The 17,339-nt window shown below is 33.9% G+C and overlaps 1 protein-coding gene across 5 annotated transcripts; it reads left to right on the top strand.

Moving 5' to 3' along the window:
* The first annotated feature begins 1,668 nt into the window (after nt 1-1,668).
* On the top strand, nt 1,669-17,322 carry LOC127938814 (nuclear receptor coactivator 7). 5 transcript variants are annotated; one of them, XM_052535706.1, is made up of 16 exons: nt 1,669-1,993; nt 2,732-2,828; nt 4,120-4,274; nt 5,757-5,815; nt 5,892-5,999; nt 6,080-6,181; nt 7,496-7,570; nt 8,786-8,970; nt 10,079-10,668; nt 13,772-13,943; nt 14,028-14,178; nt 14,270-14,392; nt 15,231-15,383; nt 15,471-15,566; nt 16,019-16,092; nt 16,168-17,322. In XM_052535706.1, the coding sequence occupies exons 2-16, from the start codon at nt 2,791-2,793 to the stop codon at nt 16,301-16,303; spliced, it is 2,217 nt and encodes a 738-aa protein (XP_052391666.1). In that variant the 5' UTR covers nt 1,669-1,993; nt 2,732-2,790; the 3' UTR covers nt 16,304-17,322. The 5 variants fall into 5 exon arrangements, with proteins under 5 accessions (XP_052391666.1, XP_052391665.1, XP_052391664.1 ...); XM_052535705.1 differs by having other exon boundaries at nt 2,728-2,828; XM_052535704.1 differs by lacking the exon at nt 1,669-1,993 and adding an exon at nt 2,298-2,440 and having other exon boundaries at nt 2,728-2,828.
* Nucleotides 17,323-17,339: the final 17 nt, after the last annotated feature.

Genomic DNA, 17,339 nt, shown 5'->3' with positions numbered 1-17,339 from the left:
AACTCCCGAACTGATTCAAATGATTCCCGATCCCGCTACGAACTCACGAACTTATTCAAATGATTCGCGATCCCCAAATTGACTCAAATGATTCGCGATCCCGCTACGAACTCCCGAACTGACTCAAATGATTCGCGATCCCGCTACGAACTCCCGAACTGATTCAAATGATTCGCGATCCCGCTACGAACTCACGAACTTATTCAAATGATTGGCGATCCCCAAATTGACTCAAATGATTCGCGATCCCGCTACGAACTCCCGAACTGACTCAAATGATTCGCGATCCCGCTACGAACTCCCGAACTGATTCAAATGATTCGCGATCCCGCTACTAACTCACGAACTTATTCAAATGATTGGCGATCCCCAAATTGACTCAAATGATTCGCGATCCCGCTACGAACTCCCGAACTGACTCAAAGGATTCGCGATCCCGCTACGAACTCCCGAACTGATTCAAATGATTCGCGATCCCGCTACGAACTCACGAACTTATTCAAATGATTGGCGATCCCCAAACTGACTCAAATGATTCGCGATCCCGCTACGAACTCCCGAACTGACTCAAATGATTCGCGATCCCGCTACGAACTCCCGAACTGACTCAAATGATTTGCGATCCCAATACACATAATGCTGTAAAAGTGTGCACATCAAGAGAAATAAACAGCAGATGTTCATGTTAACAACTTCTTTAACTTTAACAAACGCTGCTAATACACATACATTTGTTAATAAAGTAAATTAAACAAAACATGAATGTTTTAATGCTACTGAATAAAAATAAACGAGACCTGGATCAGTGAGCTGCGTCTCGGGTCGATGACGTCACTTACATGGAGGCATGTTGTACACGCCCCCGTCCATTGACTCCGCCCCCACGTCATAACAGTGCCACAAAGAGAGATGTGCAGAAAAGTGAAACGCAAAGGAAAAATGGTATCGCAAGCTCAAACTAGACTGACACGCAAAATAAAAGCAGCGTTGCAAATAAATTAATAGATATGACCATGGAAAATATGTATTGCAAAAGCATTGCTTTCGCGCTGTTTCATTTGTTTTGCAATTCTTAATTTTTGTTTGCAAAAAGCAAATGTGTTTTCCTCAATACTTTAAATAAAATGTTTTAAATTTGTTTTTGTTTTTATTGTTTTTGTATATTTTAAACAAGGTAAATCTTTCTGATTTATTAAAATAAAAAGTCACATACATGGATTTTTCTGGGCTAAGCCCCGGATCTCCACTCACCCTAGAACCACCCCTGCTCCAGTCCATCAGTTAACATCTGGAGAAGACAAAAGATGAAACAAATACAGCATTGAGACACTTTTAATGTCTAAAATATGAGTTCATAATCCATAATAACACTTCCTCCAGTGAAAAAGTGCATCTCCTGTTGCAATACAGTACAAAATAATATACTATTTGAAAATATACATATGAAATTCCACAAAGGATTTTATGGATGCCTTCTATGTATAAAAAGTTAAAATAAAACTGTACAACAATAAAAACGCACAAAATGAATACGTCATGGATCTGGAGTTAAAGCGGGGGAGGGGCGTTTCCGCTTTTCCTGTCAATCATACGGGGAAAGGGGCGTGGCTAGGAAGGACTTCGACCTATGAGGAAAACTACATTTAAATTGAGATATGAATGCATAAATAATTCTATTTGCAAACCCAAACACGCACATCCAGCGTCTCGGTCGATTTTTTTGTCGATATAACAGCTCAAAGTCCCGAAAACAGGCAGAAATTCATCCAGAAAACACGGAATATGCTTTGAATCTCGATATAGATGGAGTTTAATACTTTACTAGCGTTAGCCTGGTAGCTTGGACTGCACCACTTGAATATCACGAATATCACAAGACACACACTGCACCAAAAATCCACATGCACCACTTAAATACGAATATTATTGTCATAATCGACGCCTGATGCTGTTGAGAAGTAAAGGAAGCTGTGGGACGTCAGTGTTTGTTTAGGTGGGTGTTTGCTTCTCTGCACATGTGCATGCGATGCATTACCTTCTGAATCCCATAATCAGATCATCTGAATGACAGGACCACGTACGTTTCAAATGCATGCAACAGGAACGTGTTTAGTGCACTTGATGTATTGGCATGCCTGTTTATATATAATATGAGCATACATCATTTGTCCTGCCTGTGTGTAAAGGTGTGCATGATGTGATCTTTTGTAAAAACCTTGCATATAATGCATGCACATAATGTTGTCACACGTGCATTAATTTCTAGTGTTGTGCGCGCGTGTCAGATCCTCTGTGACGCACGTGACGTCATGCTGCATGCATGCGCGTAAAAGTTACGTGCTTAACGTGTGTTTCACATCTCAGACGTGGGTTTTAATCTGATTATGTAATTTGTTTGTTCAGTTTGGTGTGACCAAAGCTGATTGATTGGAGATATCAGGTAGTAATCAGATGCTTGGGCTCAATCTAATCACTGCTTGTCACTGGCTTTTGTTGATCTTGGACAATAATGAGTGTTTTAACAATAAAGATATATGATCCAGTGGCTTCACCCCCAAAAAACAAGCTCAGTTTTGTCAGGTCAGGTCTGAATCGGCGGTTTCTCGTCCCTGATGCTTATGTTTTTGGGGGTCATTGCAGCAACCCTCTAGGTGACCCATTGACCCGAGGCTAAAGATAAGGGCGAGTGTATTTAAGGGCCAATCATAACCTCCTTTCTTTGTGAAGACAGGAACGCTCAGGCAACATTGCACGACTGATACTGGAGTTGGAGCATTTCAGACATCCACAATGGAGAAGACAGAGAAGAGGCCTGGATACTTCGCCAGGTGAGATGTAATTTACACAGGAAGTACTTGACAGGAAGTGAGAGCCGAGTGGACAGACATTAAGGGATTGATGAAAGAGGAACACTCAAAATTTGGATATAAAAAGTGGTAATTATGACATACAGTGTTGAAATTATTAGGAAAAAAAGTCTTAATTTTGAGATACTAAGTAACAATTATGAGATCAACATTATGAGATAATGTGTCATAATTGTGACAAATATTCTAAATTATTATAAAAAAAGTCATTATGATGTACAAAGTTAAAATTATGAGAATAAAGCCATAAATATGACTTGAACTGTCGAAATTACAAGAAATAAGTCAGAATTATGAGATACCAAATCATAATTGTGACATATGTTGAAATTATTATGTATAAAACTGCAAATTTGGATATAGAAAATTCATAATTATAACATACAAAGTTGAAATTATGAGGACAAAGGTCTTAATTTTGAGATACTAAGTAACAATTATGACATCAACATTATGAGATACTGTGTCATAATTGTGATAAAGTCAAAATTATTATATAAAAAGTCATTATGACATAAAAAGTAAAAATTATGATAATAAAAGCCATACATATTACATGTAATGTCAAAATTAGAAGAAAAAAGTCAGAATTATGAGATACCAAGTCATAATTGTGACATATGTCAACGTTATGATGTATAAAATAAATTTTAAAAAGTAAAATTATGAGATATTAATCATAATTATGACGTTAGCCAAAGTTATGATGTACAAAACTCAATATTTGATATAAAAATTCATAATTATGACTTACAGTATTGAAAATATGAAGGAAAAAAAGTCTTAATTTTGAGATACTAAGTAACAATTATGACATCAACTTTATGAGATACTGTCATAATTGTGACAAATATTCACAATTATTATATAAAAAGTATTTATGACGTACAAAGTAAAAATTTTGAAGATAAAGGCATAAATATTAAACACAATGACAAAATTACAAATAAAAAAGTAAGAATAATGAGATACCATGTCATAATTATAATGTTAGCCGAAGTTAAGATGTAAAAAACTCAAAATTTGGATATAAAAATTGATAATTATGACATACTTATGTGTTGAAATTATGAGGGGGAAAAGTCATAATTTTGAGATACTAAGAAACTATTCTGACATTAAGATTATGAGATACTGTGTCATAATTGTGACAAAGTCAAAATTATTAAATAAAAAGTCATTATGACGTACAAAGCTGAAGCCATACATATTACATATATTTATTATATATTATATTTATATATTATCTCAGGCTGAAGAAGAAGCGGCAGCTGAAGCAGAGCCAATCAGAGAAAGCAGATGCCGAGCAGAACCAATCAGATTTGGAATCCAAGACTCCAGTCATCTGTGAGCCCGCTCCCATTGGTCGATCTCAGGAGAGGAATCCGGAAAGAGCGAGAGGCTCAGGTGAACACATTGAATCTCATTGAAGGAGTTTTAATGAAATCAGTTTTTTTATTTTCTTATTTAGTGTCTATCTTTACTCTTACAATTTCAAGAATATTTATGAGTAGGGCTATGTAATTGATCAAAATAAATCCAAAATCGCCACATGGCTTAATTATTAGATGCCAAAGTCTGAGTTTTAATTAAATTGCATTTTGGGAACACAACATATAAAAACCATCTTCCCACGCTTGTAATTAAAAGCTCTTATCAACACAACAGAAGCTACGCTTACGAAAACCCATCAAAATAAAAGTTAGGTAGTTTTAATTTTTAAATTAAGGAAATTAATAATCAATAAATATTAGTTAATAATAATAAAGTAAATAAATATCAGTATTGTAATTTTACACCTCTGATGTACACTTATTATATAATTTTATAATACTAAATTATTATATTTCTTAATTTTATATTACTGTAATAATATTTCTGATTTTGATTTATAGTACATTTTAATATTTTTATTTAGTAATGAAAATGACCTTTGTTATGTCATTTATTTACATATTTAAGATTTTAAGTACATTTTTCAGCCTATTTTATTAACTGTTATTTTAAGTCAAAATTTATATAATTATAGTATTTTATTATAATTTTGTCTTTTTTCTATCTTTTTTATTTAATCTAATAACCTAAGGGTTATATGCTATGATGAATAGATAATTTTTAATTGCCATATATGTTTTTTGTTCAATGTATTATTTCAACTTTGTCAGTTAATGATTATTTCAATTCAGTATTTACATTTTAGTTAACAATAAAAACACTGAAATGAACAACCAGACGCTACTTTTAAATTTGAATTCAATGTTACAGTTTAACCCACTGTAACAGTTTTTGGTTTTAAGTAACATTTTGACTGATTCAGTGATTCAGTGAGTCGTTCCTTGGTTGAGTCATTTGAGTCGTTTGATTCTTTTTTGATTCATTCGTTCAATAGAACCGCTTAATTAGAGTCATTACTTTTCAAATCGGACCACACAAGTGTTATTTTATCACTGTTGAAATTATATTATTAAAATAATATTTTTAGTTTGTTTCTATTTTTCTGATTTCATTTACATTTCTGTTAAAGTTTTAGGAATTTTATGTTTACATAGTTTTACTTATTTAGTACATTAAATGAAATGAAAATGACTGAAAATTATTTAAAATATTATTATTATTTTTTATATATATATATATATATATATATATATATATATATATATATATATATATATATATATATATATATATATAATTTTTTAAATAATTTTTTTTTCATTTTATTTTTTTTATTTTTTCTGTTTTTTTTTGTTTGTTTTTTTTTGTTACTTCATCATGATCATCGTTCAGTATTTATTCAGTATCTTTCTCAGCAAGAAGTAATTGTTCTGTGATTCAGCAAGGATATAAGCATCCTCTAAATATCTTGCCTGTTGAATCTTTTCTTTTCAGATGACTACAGCCGGACCAAGAAAGAGAAAAGCAAACCTCCAGGGACTGTGGAGTTCACGGTGAGTGATTCTGACTGTACAAACACTGCTCCTCTCATCAGTAAACCGCTTATATGTGATGTGTTTGACTGGTCAGGTCGGACCGAAGGACACTCTGAACAGCATCGCTCTGAAGTTCAACATCACCCCGAACGAACTGCTGCATCTGAACCGTCTCTTCTCTCACAGCGTGGTACCTGGACAGGTGCGTTCCTCTCCCGCTGGCTGATCTGTGATTGAGTAAAGCCTAGAACTGACCGTCTCGTTTCTCTCGATCCCGCACAGAAACTGTTCGTCCCTGATGTGGACCAATCAGAGCGCAGTTCTCAGGTGGACGGCTCCTGTGAGCGTCTCTCAGCGTCAGAGTCCACAGAGAAGGAGATGAAGGTAAAGCGCTTCAGACGGACGGTTTTCTCATTTTCTCTGTGAATAGATTCACAAGCACACCAACTGTGTGAAGCAGAACAGTGTTCGAATATCACAAGGAAGACACACACTGCTTAAACTCTTTTATGAGTCAAACATCCCACTATAATAAAAACATAATTAGTGTAAAGTAATGCTAGAACAGGGTTATTATAGTTAACTGAAACAAAAAAATAAATATGTATAAAAACCTTTAAAATCTTATTTAACCTTAACTTTTTTATGTTTTTATTAAAACTTTAGTTTTATTTAATTAAATTGTTTTTTTATTGTGCTTTAAAAAATATATATATATATAAATTTATATTTATATTTATATATTTGATTTTTTTTTAATAAAATGAAAATCAGAAACTAAAATATATGTATATATTTTAAATACTAATTTTTAAATACTAAAATATGTATAAAAAACTGTTTTATATTTATTAAGAGCTTCTTATTTAATTTTAACTTTTTAATTTTCATTGAATTTAACTTGATGTACTAAAATGTATCATTTAGGCTTTTTAATATAATTTGGTAAAATTTTTCTTAATTTTAGTTTTATTAATTTAGTTTAATTGCTTCTAATTGTGCTTTTTAAAAAAGAAATATTTTTTTTTGTCATTGTAGTTTTTAAACTTCAGTTTATTTTTAGTTATTTTTAGTTATCTAATATTTAGATTTGATTTAATTTTATTTCCGCTTTATTTAATTTTACGATGTATACAACTAAAAATGAGAATTGTTTTTTTACACATTTATAGCAAAAATAACAATTTAAATGAAAATAACAAAAAATAAATAAATAAATATATATATATATATAAAATAGTAAAAAAAAATATAAGTATAAAATATAAATATATATATAATAGTATCTCAATGATACTAAAATAACACAGCGCTATACAATCAGTGATTAAACAACTTTTTTCTTAGTCAAGTCCCCCTTAGATTTAAATATCCTAATAATGTTTAATAAATTGTTCAATAAATTCGAACAATTTTTCTGATGTATTTAATAGGAAACACACAAACTAGTCCTATTTTAGTAAGTGTTTCAATTTAGCTTGATTGTTTTCAGGTTTCCTCCAACCCCAGAATTTCATAAAAGCTCATGAATTATTAATATTAATATGATATTAAGCTTGTTTGTTACTGGCGGGGCTGTATTAAAGTGCTTAAATCTCCAGTATCCTTCATCCGGAGGAGTTTTTGCTTCATTCTGCTGTATTGTTGACTAATGCAGTCAGACAGCACTAATGGATCTCTGATATCTCCGTCTGACAGGATCTGTCTGAAGACGAGAGTCCCACCACCGTCAGATTCATCAAGATGAGCTGCAAGTACTTCACTGACGACACGGTGAGCCTGACATCCACATTTCAGAAACGTTCTGTAAAGATTCAGTAAAGATTCACGTTTCATTCATGAAGATGACAGGAAAAGAAAAATCTCCTGGTGGAAAACAAAGACTTTTAAGATGAAAATTACATGACATTTGCATTATAATCAGCTCTTTCTTTAAATAAATATAATAAACTCTTTATAACCTCTTTCTTTAAATACATTTTATAATTTTCTTATGCTAAGCTCAACTACAGGGAGCCCTTTTATTTTACTATAAGGCTACAATGTAGCAACAGAGCTAACTTAAATTTAATTGCTATTTATTTTTAAATATAATAATCAACGGTCACTCAACTTAAAAAAATAAATAAAATAAATGCATGTAAAGATGTAAATTGCACATTGTGCAGTTTGGAAATTGCTTGTTTCATAACAGATTTATTTAAGCATACATTAAATAATTAATACGTCTTATATTATAACATATTATTATGATGTAAAATAACGTTTTTCTATTTTAATATACATTAAAATCTTTTTTGATGAATAAAAAGTTAAAAAGAAGAGCATTTGTTTAAAATAGAAATATTTTCTAACAATATACACTACAGTTTAAAAGTTTGTGGTCAGTGCATTTTATTATTATAATTTTTAATTAACTTTTATTCAGCAAGGGTGTGTTAAATTATTAAGAAATGATTTATATGGTTCCAAAAGATTCATATTTCAAATAAATCCTGTTCTTTTTTAACTTTTTTTATTCGTCAAAGAATACCGAAAAATAAAGAATCGCAGTTTCCATAAAATAACAATTTCAACATCAATAATTCCAATAATAAATGTGACTCTTTACACTTGAGTAATGATGATGGAAATTCAGCGTTGCATCACAGAAATAAATTCTATTTTAAAAGATATTAAAATAGAACCTGTTATTCTATATAGTAATAACATTATGAAAGATTACTGTATATTTTTCAGTATTTTTGATTAAATAAACACAGCCTTGATGACTATAAGAGACTTCTTTAAGAAGGTAGTGTATATAGTCTAATATTCATTGGAGCGAATGCATGCACCGTTACACACCTTATCAACTCTGATAGGATACAGTGTTAAAAACCTTCTGACCAATGGATTTCTGGTCATCCCAGATACATTTATACTCAGTAAAGTGATTTGCATGATGCATTAAATGAGGCTTGTGTTTGACTTCTGGGATCTCTGCAGGGCGTCGTGGGAGGAGTGTTGATTATAACACCCAATAACATCATGTTTGACCCGCACAAATCTGACCCGCTGGTGCTGGAGAACGGCTGTGAGGAGTACGGTCTCATCTGTCCCATGGAGGAGGTGCTGTCCGTGGCTCTGTATGACGACGTGTCCCGAATGAAGCGCAAGGACTCGCTGCCGTCGTAAGCAGGACTTTAGATGCATTGCTAACAATTCATTTGATGATTTTCTCACGATTTAATTTTTATTGTTGCACCATCAGATTGTGGATTTTCAAATGCATTAGTCGTATCTCGGACAAATATTGTTCTTTTCTAACAAACCACATATAATTTGACCAAATTTGACCCTTATAACTGGTTTTGTATTGTATTATATCGATTTTACGTTGTACAACAGTTTGAAGCAACTGCATGCCATATTTTTATCATGAAAATTAACAAGCTGAAAACACTCTTCCAGAGAAACTTAAATTGCTTTTCTATAGCATTTAACCCATTGGTTTGGTTTCATGGTAATCATAATTACCTAATTAAACACCATAAGGACTTTTATTATGTAATCTATTAGAAGCCAGATCCTTTGCTTTTTTATCTTTAGGGGTTTAGCTGTTCTAATTTCTCATGATTTAGTTTGTTTCTGTGGTAATATTTGGCAGTTCAATTGTTGAAATTAAATTAATTTAGTATTTAAATTAATTTAGTATTTCATATTTTAACATTGACCAACAGCAATCCAGTTGTTTTTTAAATGAAATGTATTTATTTTTTAAATTTTTTATTACTTTTTTATTGTATTTATTTATTCACTTAAATGTAATTTACTTGGCATTTATTTTATTTTAACTTATCTAATTTTCTCCAAATATTAATTTATTTGATTGGAATCTGATTTATTTTATTTTACCGGTATTTGTTTTTATTTTATTAATTTTAATTTTAATTTATTTTCTTTATTTATTAAATAATTTTGTATTATTATTTTATTTATATTAATTGAATAATTTAAATGTTGTGTAAAGTTTATGTTTCAAGCTTGCTTGAAACCCAAGCTTTTTTTAATTTATTCCCACAGAATGAGAGATGTAGATCACCTGAAATACTCCACCTCTTTCACTTTTTCTCACTCGTTCCATTTGCGTTCAGCTTTGACACCAAACACCACTTTTATCCCTTAAGTTTTGTCATATTTATTTGTCATGTTCACTTGTCTCGAGTTTGTTCATTTGGGATGTTTTGTTTGTTTTTCTCTTTAATTTCACCATCTCCCCTCTCATGATGATGATGACAGGCCGGGCGAGTGGGAGGAGCTTCCCTCCGAACAAGATCTGAACCCCTTTAGTCGTTACGAGGCTCTCGGAGCGCCCAACCAACTAATCGTGTTAGACGATATCGAAGCGGCCATCTCTGAGATATCAGAGTGCCAGATCCCTGACAAATCTCCGTCGGACGAAGGTTTCACCGAACTGGAGCTCCTGCAGAGCGACTGTAACACCACCTGCTCCGGCCACGAGGGGGCGCCACCACAGGAGCAAAGAAAGACGCCAACAGACCAATCAGTGAGGTTGTATCTACCCGAAAAGCTGGACCAACCAGCACTGGTGCATGATGGGAAGGAAGCCGTCATAGAAGTGGACGAGGTGACCAAAACAAGGGGTGAAACGTTAGCAAACAGAGTCTCAGCAATCGAGGCGATCGCAAGAGACCAAAAAGAGATGACCCCAGAGGACTCTGGGAAATGTAGTTGGCCTGGACCAAATGTTGAGGATAGTAAGACGCCAAACTCGGACGTAGAGCTTCCTGAAGCGGAGATACACAGACGAGCCAGTGAGGCCGAGATGAAGTCGTGGCTGCTAAATAGAATACAGAGACCAATCGAAGGTGAGTCTGTATGATTGACAGGAAAACCAGCCAATCACAGCCAAGGATTGTTTTTGAGATGCGCATATACTTTTTTTATTTTATTAATTTTTTAAGCTCGGTTTCTGAAACTAATGTACTGCTTTGCTGCCTTCCGTCTACATAGGCAGCATCCTAACTGAAATAAGAAACTTATTTATATATTATTATAGTATTTATTTATTTTATTGTAAGTTTTTTTAATTATTAATTTTACTTTAATTCTTTGGTGTGTGTGTTTTTGTATTTTTTTTTTTTTTCTAAATAGTTTTAATTCCAGTTTTAGGTTTATTTCAGTTACCATAAATTAAGGAAATTGTAACTTAGTAATTTTTTGTACATGTTTAACAAAATTTTCCACAGTCTTTTTTACATTTTTTTTATTATATAATTTTTTTTATATAAATCTGAAGAAAAAAATAGTTTGTTTATATATTTATTTCAGTTATTTACATTTTCGGTTTTATTAATTTTAGAACTAATTTAATTTAGTTTCTAATTATCCGTCATGTTTTTTTAGTAGGGCTGCCCCCAAATAGTCGACTAATAGTTAGTCGACCAAAAAAAGCCTAGTCAACCAATTTTTTTATTAGTCGCGCTCACTGACAGATGATATTGTGCTTTTGTAAAATAATGAAAGCAAACAAGATGCTCTTTCTGCCGTCTCGGTCTCTAAACTTGAGTGTGATCTCGGTGTATACAGTATCTTTCCCTTACAGACATTAAAATATATATCTATAGAAACTGAATTATTTACTTTTTTAAACGAAGCCATTCAAACGGAAGACACAATCTCAGATTATGTTCACTACTGCGGAGTCAGTGTCGCCGACTTCATCCCTTAATCCGAAAACATAGAAAGCACTTGTTTAACATTTTAATAATCCTTACTGTTTTTCACTGACAAATTCATAATCATTACTTCTGCCGGTGCGCTGTGACAAGCTTTATGTGTGTACTTGAGCTCTCAGTAGCCTATGTTGGCAGTTAAAGGCTTATTATAATTAATTAAATGGTTTATTAATAAACGTGCAATTAGTCGACCAATGCTTCAAATGAACAACAGCTAGTCGACCAGAAAACTATTTCGTTGAGGACAGCCCTACATATATATATATTGTGTGTGTGTATAATGTCTTTTTGTTAATTTAAATATTTAATAATTTGTATAATAATATAATCAATCCGAAGTGAATAGCTTCAATTTATACAATGCATATTATATTTGAGATTTATTACTTTTTTAATGTTTTATATATATATACATACATATGCATACACACACACTGCCATTCAAAAGTTATAAATAAGTCGATTCAAACAAATCAGAAAGATTTGTAATGTGTTTTAACCTGTTAAATGTCACCCCGTCCCGTATTCGGGATGCCTACGTTGACTATACTATATTACAATCAAATCTAATCTAATCTTGACAAACTATATATCGTTGGAAAGGTCTAAGACTCCCAAATATATATTTTACCAATATTTTTGGTTAGAAATTATGTAGGAAAAGTAATAGATGAATTTATGACAAGAGTGCACCCTCAGAAATCTACATTACAAAAGGAGTTTTGACCTTTGTTTAAAAAAAAGACTTCCTCGTTGCCTTTTTCTCTGTCACATTTTAGAAATCATCAGAAGTTATATATCACTTGAAAACATAAAATCTCAAAATTCATCCTTCAAAACCCATTTTAAAATCAGACATTGCATTACCATGTAAATGGTACATCAAAATCATGTTACAAAATGTTTTCAGACATGAATTAAAAAAATTTAGGTTTGTATCATGCACATTCATGTCTATCTTCAAAAACGTGAGTGACAGTTATCAGGTTAAAGAGGTCTCTTTTCATCAAGTTTGCATTTATTTGATCAAAAATACAGAAAAAATGGTAATCTTGCAAAATGTTATTACAATATAAAATGGTTTGTATTTTAATATCTTTTAAATATATAATTTATTTCTGCGATATAAAGCTGAATTTCCATCATCATTACTGCAGTATAAAGTGTCACATGATCCTTCATAAATCATTCTAGTATACTGATTTATTATTAGAATTATTAATGTTGTGCTGCCAAATATTTTTTCCTTTTTTCAGGACTCTTTGATGAATAAAAAGTTTAAATCTTTTCTAACAGTATAAATACTTGCTATCACTTCTCAACAATTTAACACATCATTGCTGAATAAAAGTTTACAAATTTACAGTAAAAATACAAATTTACTGACCCCAAACATTTGAACTGTAGTGTGTATTGTTTAAAAAGAAATATATTTTAAATAAATGCTCTTTTTTTTTACTTTTCATTCATCTAAGAATCCTGCAAAAAAGTATCACCTTGAACGAATCAATGACTCCCTCATTAAGACAGTGACTTGCCACCACCTTCTAGTTCTTTGGTTTCATATTTAAAATTGCATTTTCCCAACATTTGTATGTTCAAAAAAAAAAACAAAAAAAAAAACATTAATCTTAGAATATTATTTTTGAAATTTTATAAAAAAGGTTGAAATTTTACTGTGTAAATGCATTCATGGAACCTCTTATTTTCATTAAACAGTCTGACTTACTACATCTAAATGTAAAACTTAAAACTTTTGAGTTTGTTGATAATGATTTCATTTGAATGGTAACAACCATACAGTGTCTTATTATCTTAACTGAATGCGTTTATTAAATGTGTGCGAGTCTGTAGGGGTTGATGCATTAAAAGTAACAAGCTGTTTTATGGATGCTTGTTAACGAAATCTTAATAGTAATTAGATACACTACTAGTTACTGCAAAAAGTATTACTAATACTTATTATTGTAACTAGTTACTGCACAACACTGTTGTTAACCATGTTAAAATTGATATAAAAAATAAGAAACCGTTGGAATGCTCACAGGTATCTTTAATTTTTTAGTTGCTAAACATACAGTAAAAAGAGCTTTTTGCAGTGTGTTGTGGGATTGCCTTCTCCATGATGGATACATGGATGCATTGCATGCGTTAAAACAAAAAATAATGTTGCGGTAGTATGGAGCAGCTTGTGTGTATTAAACGCTGAGTTGAGATCTGATCTGATTTACAGACATGCTGCTGTCCAACGAAGAAAAGAGCAAAGCTCCGCCCATGTTCCTCTGCTTTAAGATGAGGAAACCAATGAGGAAGTCTTTCGCCACTGGTTGGACGTCTAGCCCCGCCCACTCGTACATTGGCAGAGGGCGGCAACCAGAATATTGGTTTGCTGTGCCTCAAGAGAGGTACGGATGGGCTCCTCAATATGTGAATGGGTTTAATATGAGAGATTACGCTTCTGAACAAACCATTCTGCCATTTCTTCAAAGAGTGGACCACATGTACTCGTTCTTCATCCAATGGTCTCCAGACATCTATGGGAAGGATACTCAGGAGCAAGGCTTTGTAGTCGTGGAGAAAGACGAGCTCAGCATTATCGACAACTTCTTCTTTAGTAACCCGGTTCCTCGCAGCTGGGAGGTGAGGAACATGTGACTCCGGGAAAACATTTGGGAGAAACTGCTACAAGAATATGATCGATATGAGCGCTCGGTTTGTTCTTTGCCGTCAGATCATCACGATTAACGATGCCAAGAGACGCCAGAGCTTCAGTTTCGAGGACGAGGAACTTCTAGATCTTCTTCCTGTTCTGATGGACGACAGTGCTCTTCTGGAGGACACGCACATTGAGAAGGTCTCCATTGTTTGCTACTTTAAACGGACAGTATTTGGTGATTCATAAAATGCAATGGCTACCTGTTTTTGAGAATCAAAAAAAGCATATCAAGGAAAACTAAATTAATGCCTGGGACTCCTAACGATATATTGTGGTCTTATGAAGCAAAGCGATCAATCCGTGAAAGAAACTGGACATTATTTACAGCTTAATTATATTTAATCCAGAGCCGCAGGCAAATGAGGAACTCGATTCTTTTCCTGAAGAACTGGTTCTTTCAGACGGTGAACTGGTTCAGTATCACAATGATGTAATATATACACCGTTATATTATTAAAGTACCCAATAATGATGCGAATCGTAGATGTTTTATGGCTTATTCGTCCAAGTCTGATTGTTTTTCTTGATTGAGTGACTGTTGGAGGAACTTGAGCGATAAATAAGTTAATTTATCATTGAATCCGATACGCAGCTATTTTGACTCATTTATAGTCTGAGTGACTGTCAGCCATCTGGAAAAGTGAGTTTCGATTGAGTAACTTGTAGATTTGTGCTACTCGAGTCGCAAACTGTTGCAGGCGATTCAGTCCTGTTTGATTAACTGGCTCAACTAGTTCACTGAAAAGAATTGATTCAAAAGAACGATTCATTTGTGAACCAGACTTCACTCCAGACCTTTTGCCTCCGGACCTTTCTTTTTTTTTTGAATAATGTTCAGGTTCTTGCACACACTGATCGTTTCGCTTCATAAGACCTCAATATATCGTCAGGAGCCACGGGGATCCAATTTCTGTTCCTTGATATGTTTTTTTACTAATTCTCAAAAACCATTAGCCATTGACCGTCTCCTCTGCAGTTGTCCACTCGATTGCCGGCCCGTGTTCAGGGCTATCCGTGGCGTCTGGTCTACAGTACATTGGTACACGGAACCAGCCTGAAAACCCTGTACAGGAACATGATGACCCTGGACTGCCCTGTGTTGATGGTCATCAAAGATATGGAGAACCAGGTACATCACTACTGTGACCGCTGTTGGTGTCACAATTGGTGAAACTGGTGTTGCCGTGTAAAAAAAACTCTTCATTTTCTCCTGCAGATTTTTGGAGCATTTTCCACTCACCCTTTCCGAGTGAGTACGTACTGTTATGGTACAGGAGAGACCTTCCTCTACAGCTTCCGCCCAGAGATCAAGGTGTGTTTCTGATGATGATTTTATTGTTTTGTTTTGTTTTTAATGACCCGCCCCAACCCAACTTGCGCACCGCTTCTACCAACCACAACTGCGTAGTACCCAGCAAACCACCAGAGCTTGAATCTTGAATCAATCATAAGGTTCCTAGCAAAAGATAATCAACACACTGTTCCAAATTTAAGAATATTGCTTTGTTGCGCCACAATTGTGAGTAGCTCCAAAGGGACTATTTTAGGAATGTCATGGCGTCTTAAATTCACATCGCTTAATCGTGCACAGCGTAAAAGGCCCTTATATCGTTTAAAACTTTTCAGTATTCAAAAAATTTGACCGTTTTGGTTTGTTTATAGTTAAGTGAATTCACGTTTATTTGCATAGCGCTTTTCGCGATACACATTGTTGCAAAGCAGCTTCACGGAAAATCTTTGGTTAATGACGCTCAATGTCCTCAGGTTTACCGCTGGACGGGTGAAAACTCATACTTTGTGAAAGGAAACACAGATTCCCTTCAGATTGGTGGAGGAGGGTGAGTTCAGAAACATGCTAACGTGCCCTACATGTAGGTTTCGCTGTGTTTAATGCTAAACTGTCCGTTTTCCAGGGGTCGTCTGGGCTTGTGGCTGGACGCTGGCCTTTACCATGGCTTCTCGTCCAAATGCGCCACCTTCAACAACCGGCCACTGTCTTCCAAACATGACTTTACCATCCAAAACCTGGAGGTGTGGGCCTTTAAATGAGCGCTGCATGCTAACGTACCTATGCGCACCAAGAGACACGCCGAATCCAATCCTGCTTGACCACATGGTTTTATTTGGTTTCTCCTAGTCTTAGCCTAGTTCCTAGTCCGACTAGAGAGAGAGAGAGAAGTTTGTGGCAGCGATGCCGCCCAGAGCTATCCCAGCATGCAATATTCTCTAGAGATGTTCTCGTTCAAAATATAACCAATATATAAAAACATGTGAACGGTGAGGTCTGTGTATGATATTTTGGAAGCGTTCAAAGCCGAAAACATATACAGTGGTCAAATCTGTTGCTTCGAAGCCATGTGCACGAATCGTATTCTTGGTTTACATCGTGGCGGTTTGATGCTTTTAATTGGTGTATTTGCGCTAGTAAATACAAATATGTCCTGAACTGGTTTTTATTGACCAAAGCATTTTAAGTGCCTTGTTCTCCAATGTTTTATATTACATTTTATGGAGTGTGTGTTTTTATTGGACGTGACGTGATAATTGTTTTACTGTTTTGTGAAAATTTTAGCGACGTTTTCTAGTTAATTCGAAAGGGAAGCACTTGATATTATGCCAGTATTACTCGTGTACACTGTGGTAATCGCAAGCCTGATTTCGTTAACCGAGTTGTATCAGTTTCTAGCACATCAGGTTTACCACTTTACTGTGGGTTTGTGTATACAATCATTGACCGATGTCACTTCCTGTTACGCGGTAGCACTACTGTATAAGGAAAGCGTGAAAAGACGCATGGTGCATTCTTGCTGTTGGAGGCTTGATGGGTTGCACAGCTCTGTAAAAGCATCCACTTATTCACTACTAGACCCCTTCAGTGGGCATTAACTAACCCTGTCCATTCCAAATCCACATTACATGGTCCATTAGGGGGGAAAAAAAAAGTTTACAAGTGTTTTAAAGTGTCTCTGATTTTAAACACTGTCCAGTTGTGTGCAGTAACCCGTGAATGTCATATTTATTGTGTATTTTTGTGTTTTAAAGTGAACCAAATAAATGCAGTAAATGAAGATGTAAATGACTCCTG

Source organism: Carassius gibelio, chromosome A20 (assembly GCF_023724105.1).
Source record: "Carassius gibelio isolate Cgi1373 ecotype wild population from Czech Republic chromosome A20, carGib1.2-hapl.c, whole genome shotgun sequence".
Lineage (NCBI taxonomy): Eukaryota > Metazoa > Chordata > Actinopteri > Cypriniformes > Cyprinidae > Carassius > Carassius gibelio.
This window is presented reverse-complemented; position numbering and strand designations above follow the sequence as displayed.

What these genes read in the sequence shown, in the direction of transcription:
- LOC127938814 (XM_052535706.1), top strand. Translation starts at nt 2,791, where the DNA reads ATGGAGAAGACAGAGAAGAGGCCTGGATACTTCGCCAG. An exon ending in GGAAAGAGCGAGAGGCTCAG is followed by an intron (nt 4,275 to 5,756) that starts GTGAACACATTG and finishes TTTTCTTTTCAG; the next exon opens with ATGACTACAGCCGGACCAAG. An exon ending in AGGACACGCACATTGAGAAG is followed by an intron (nt 14,393 to 15,230) that starts GTCTCCATTGTT and finishes TCTCCTCTGCAG; the next exon opens with TTGTCCACTCGATTGCCGGC.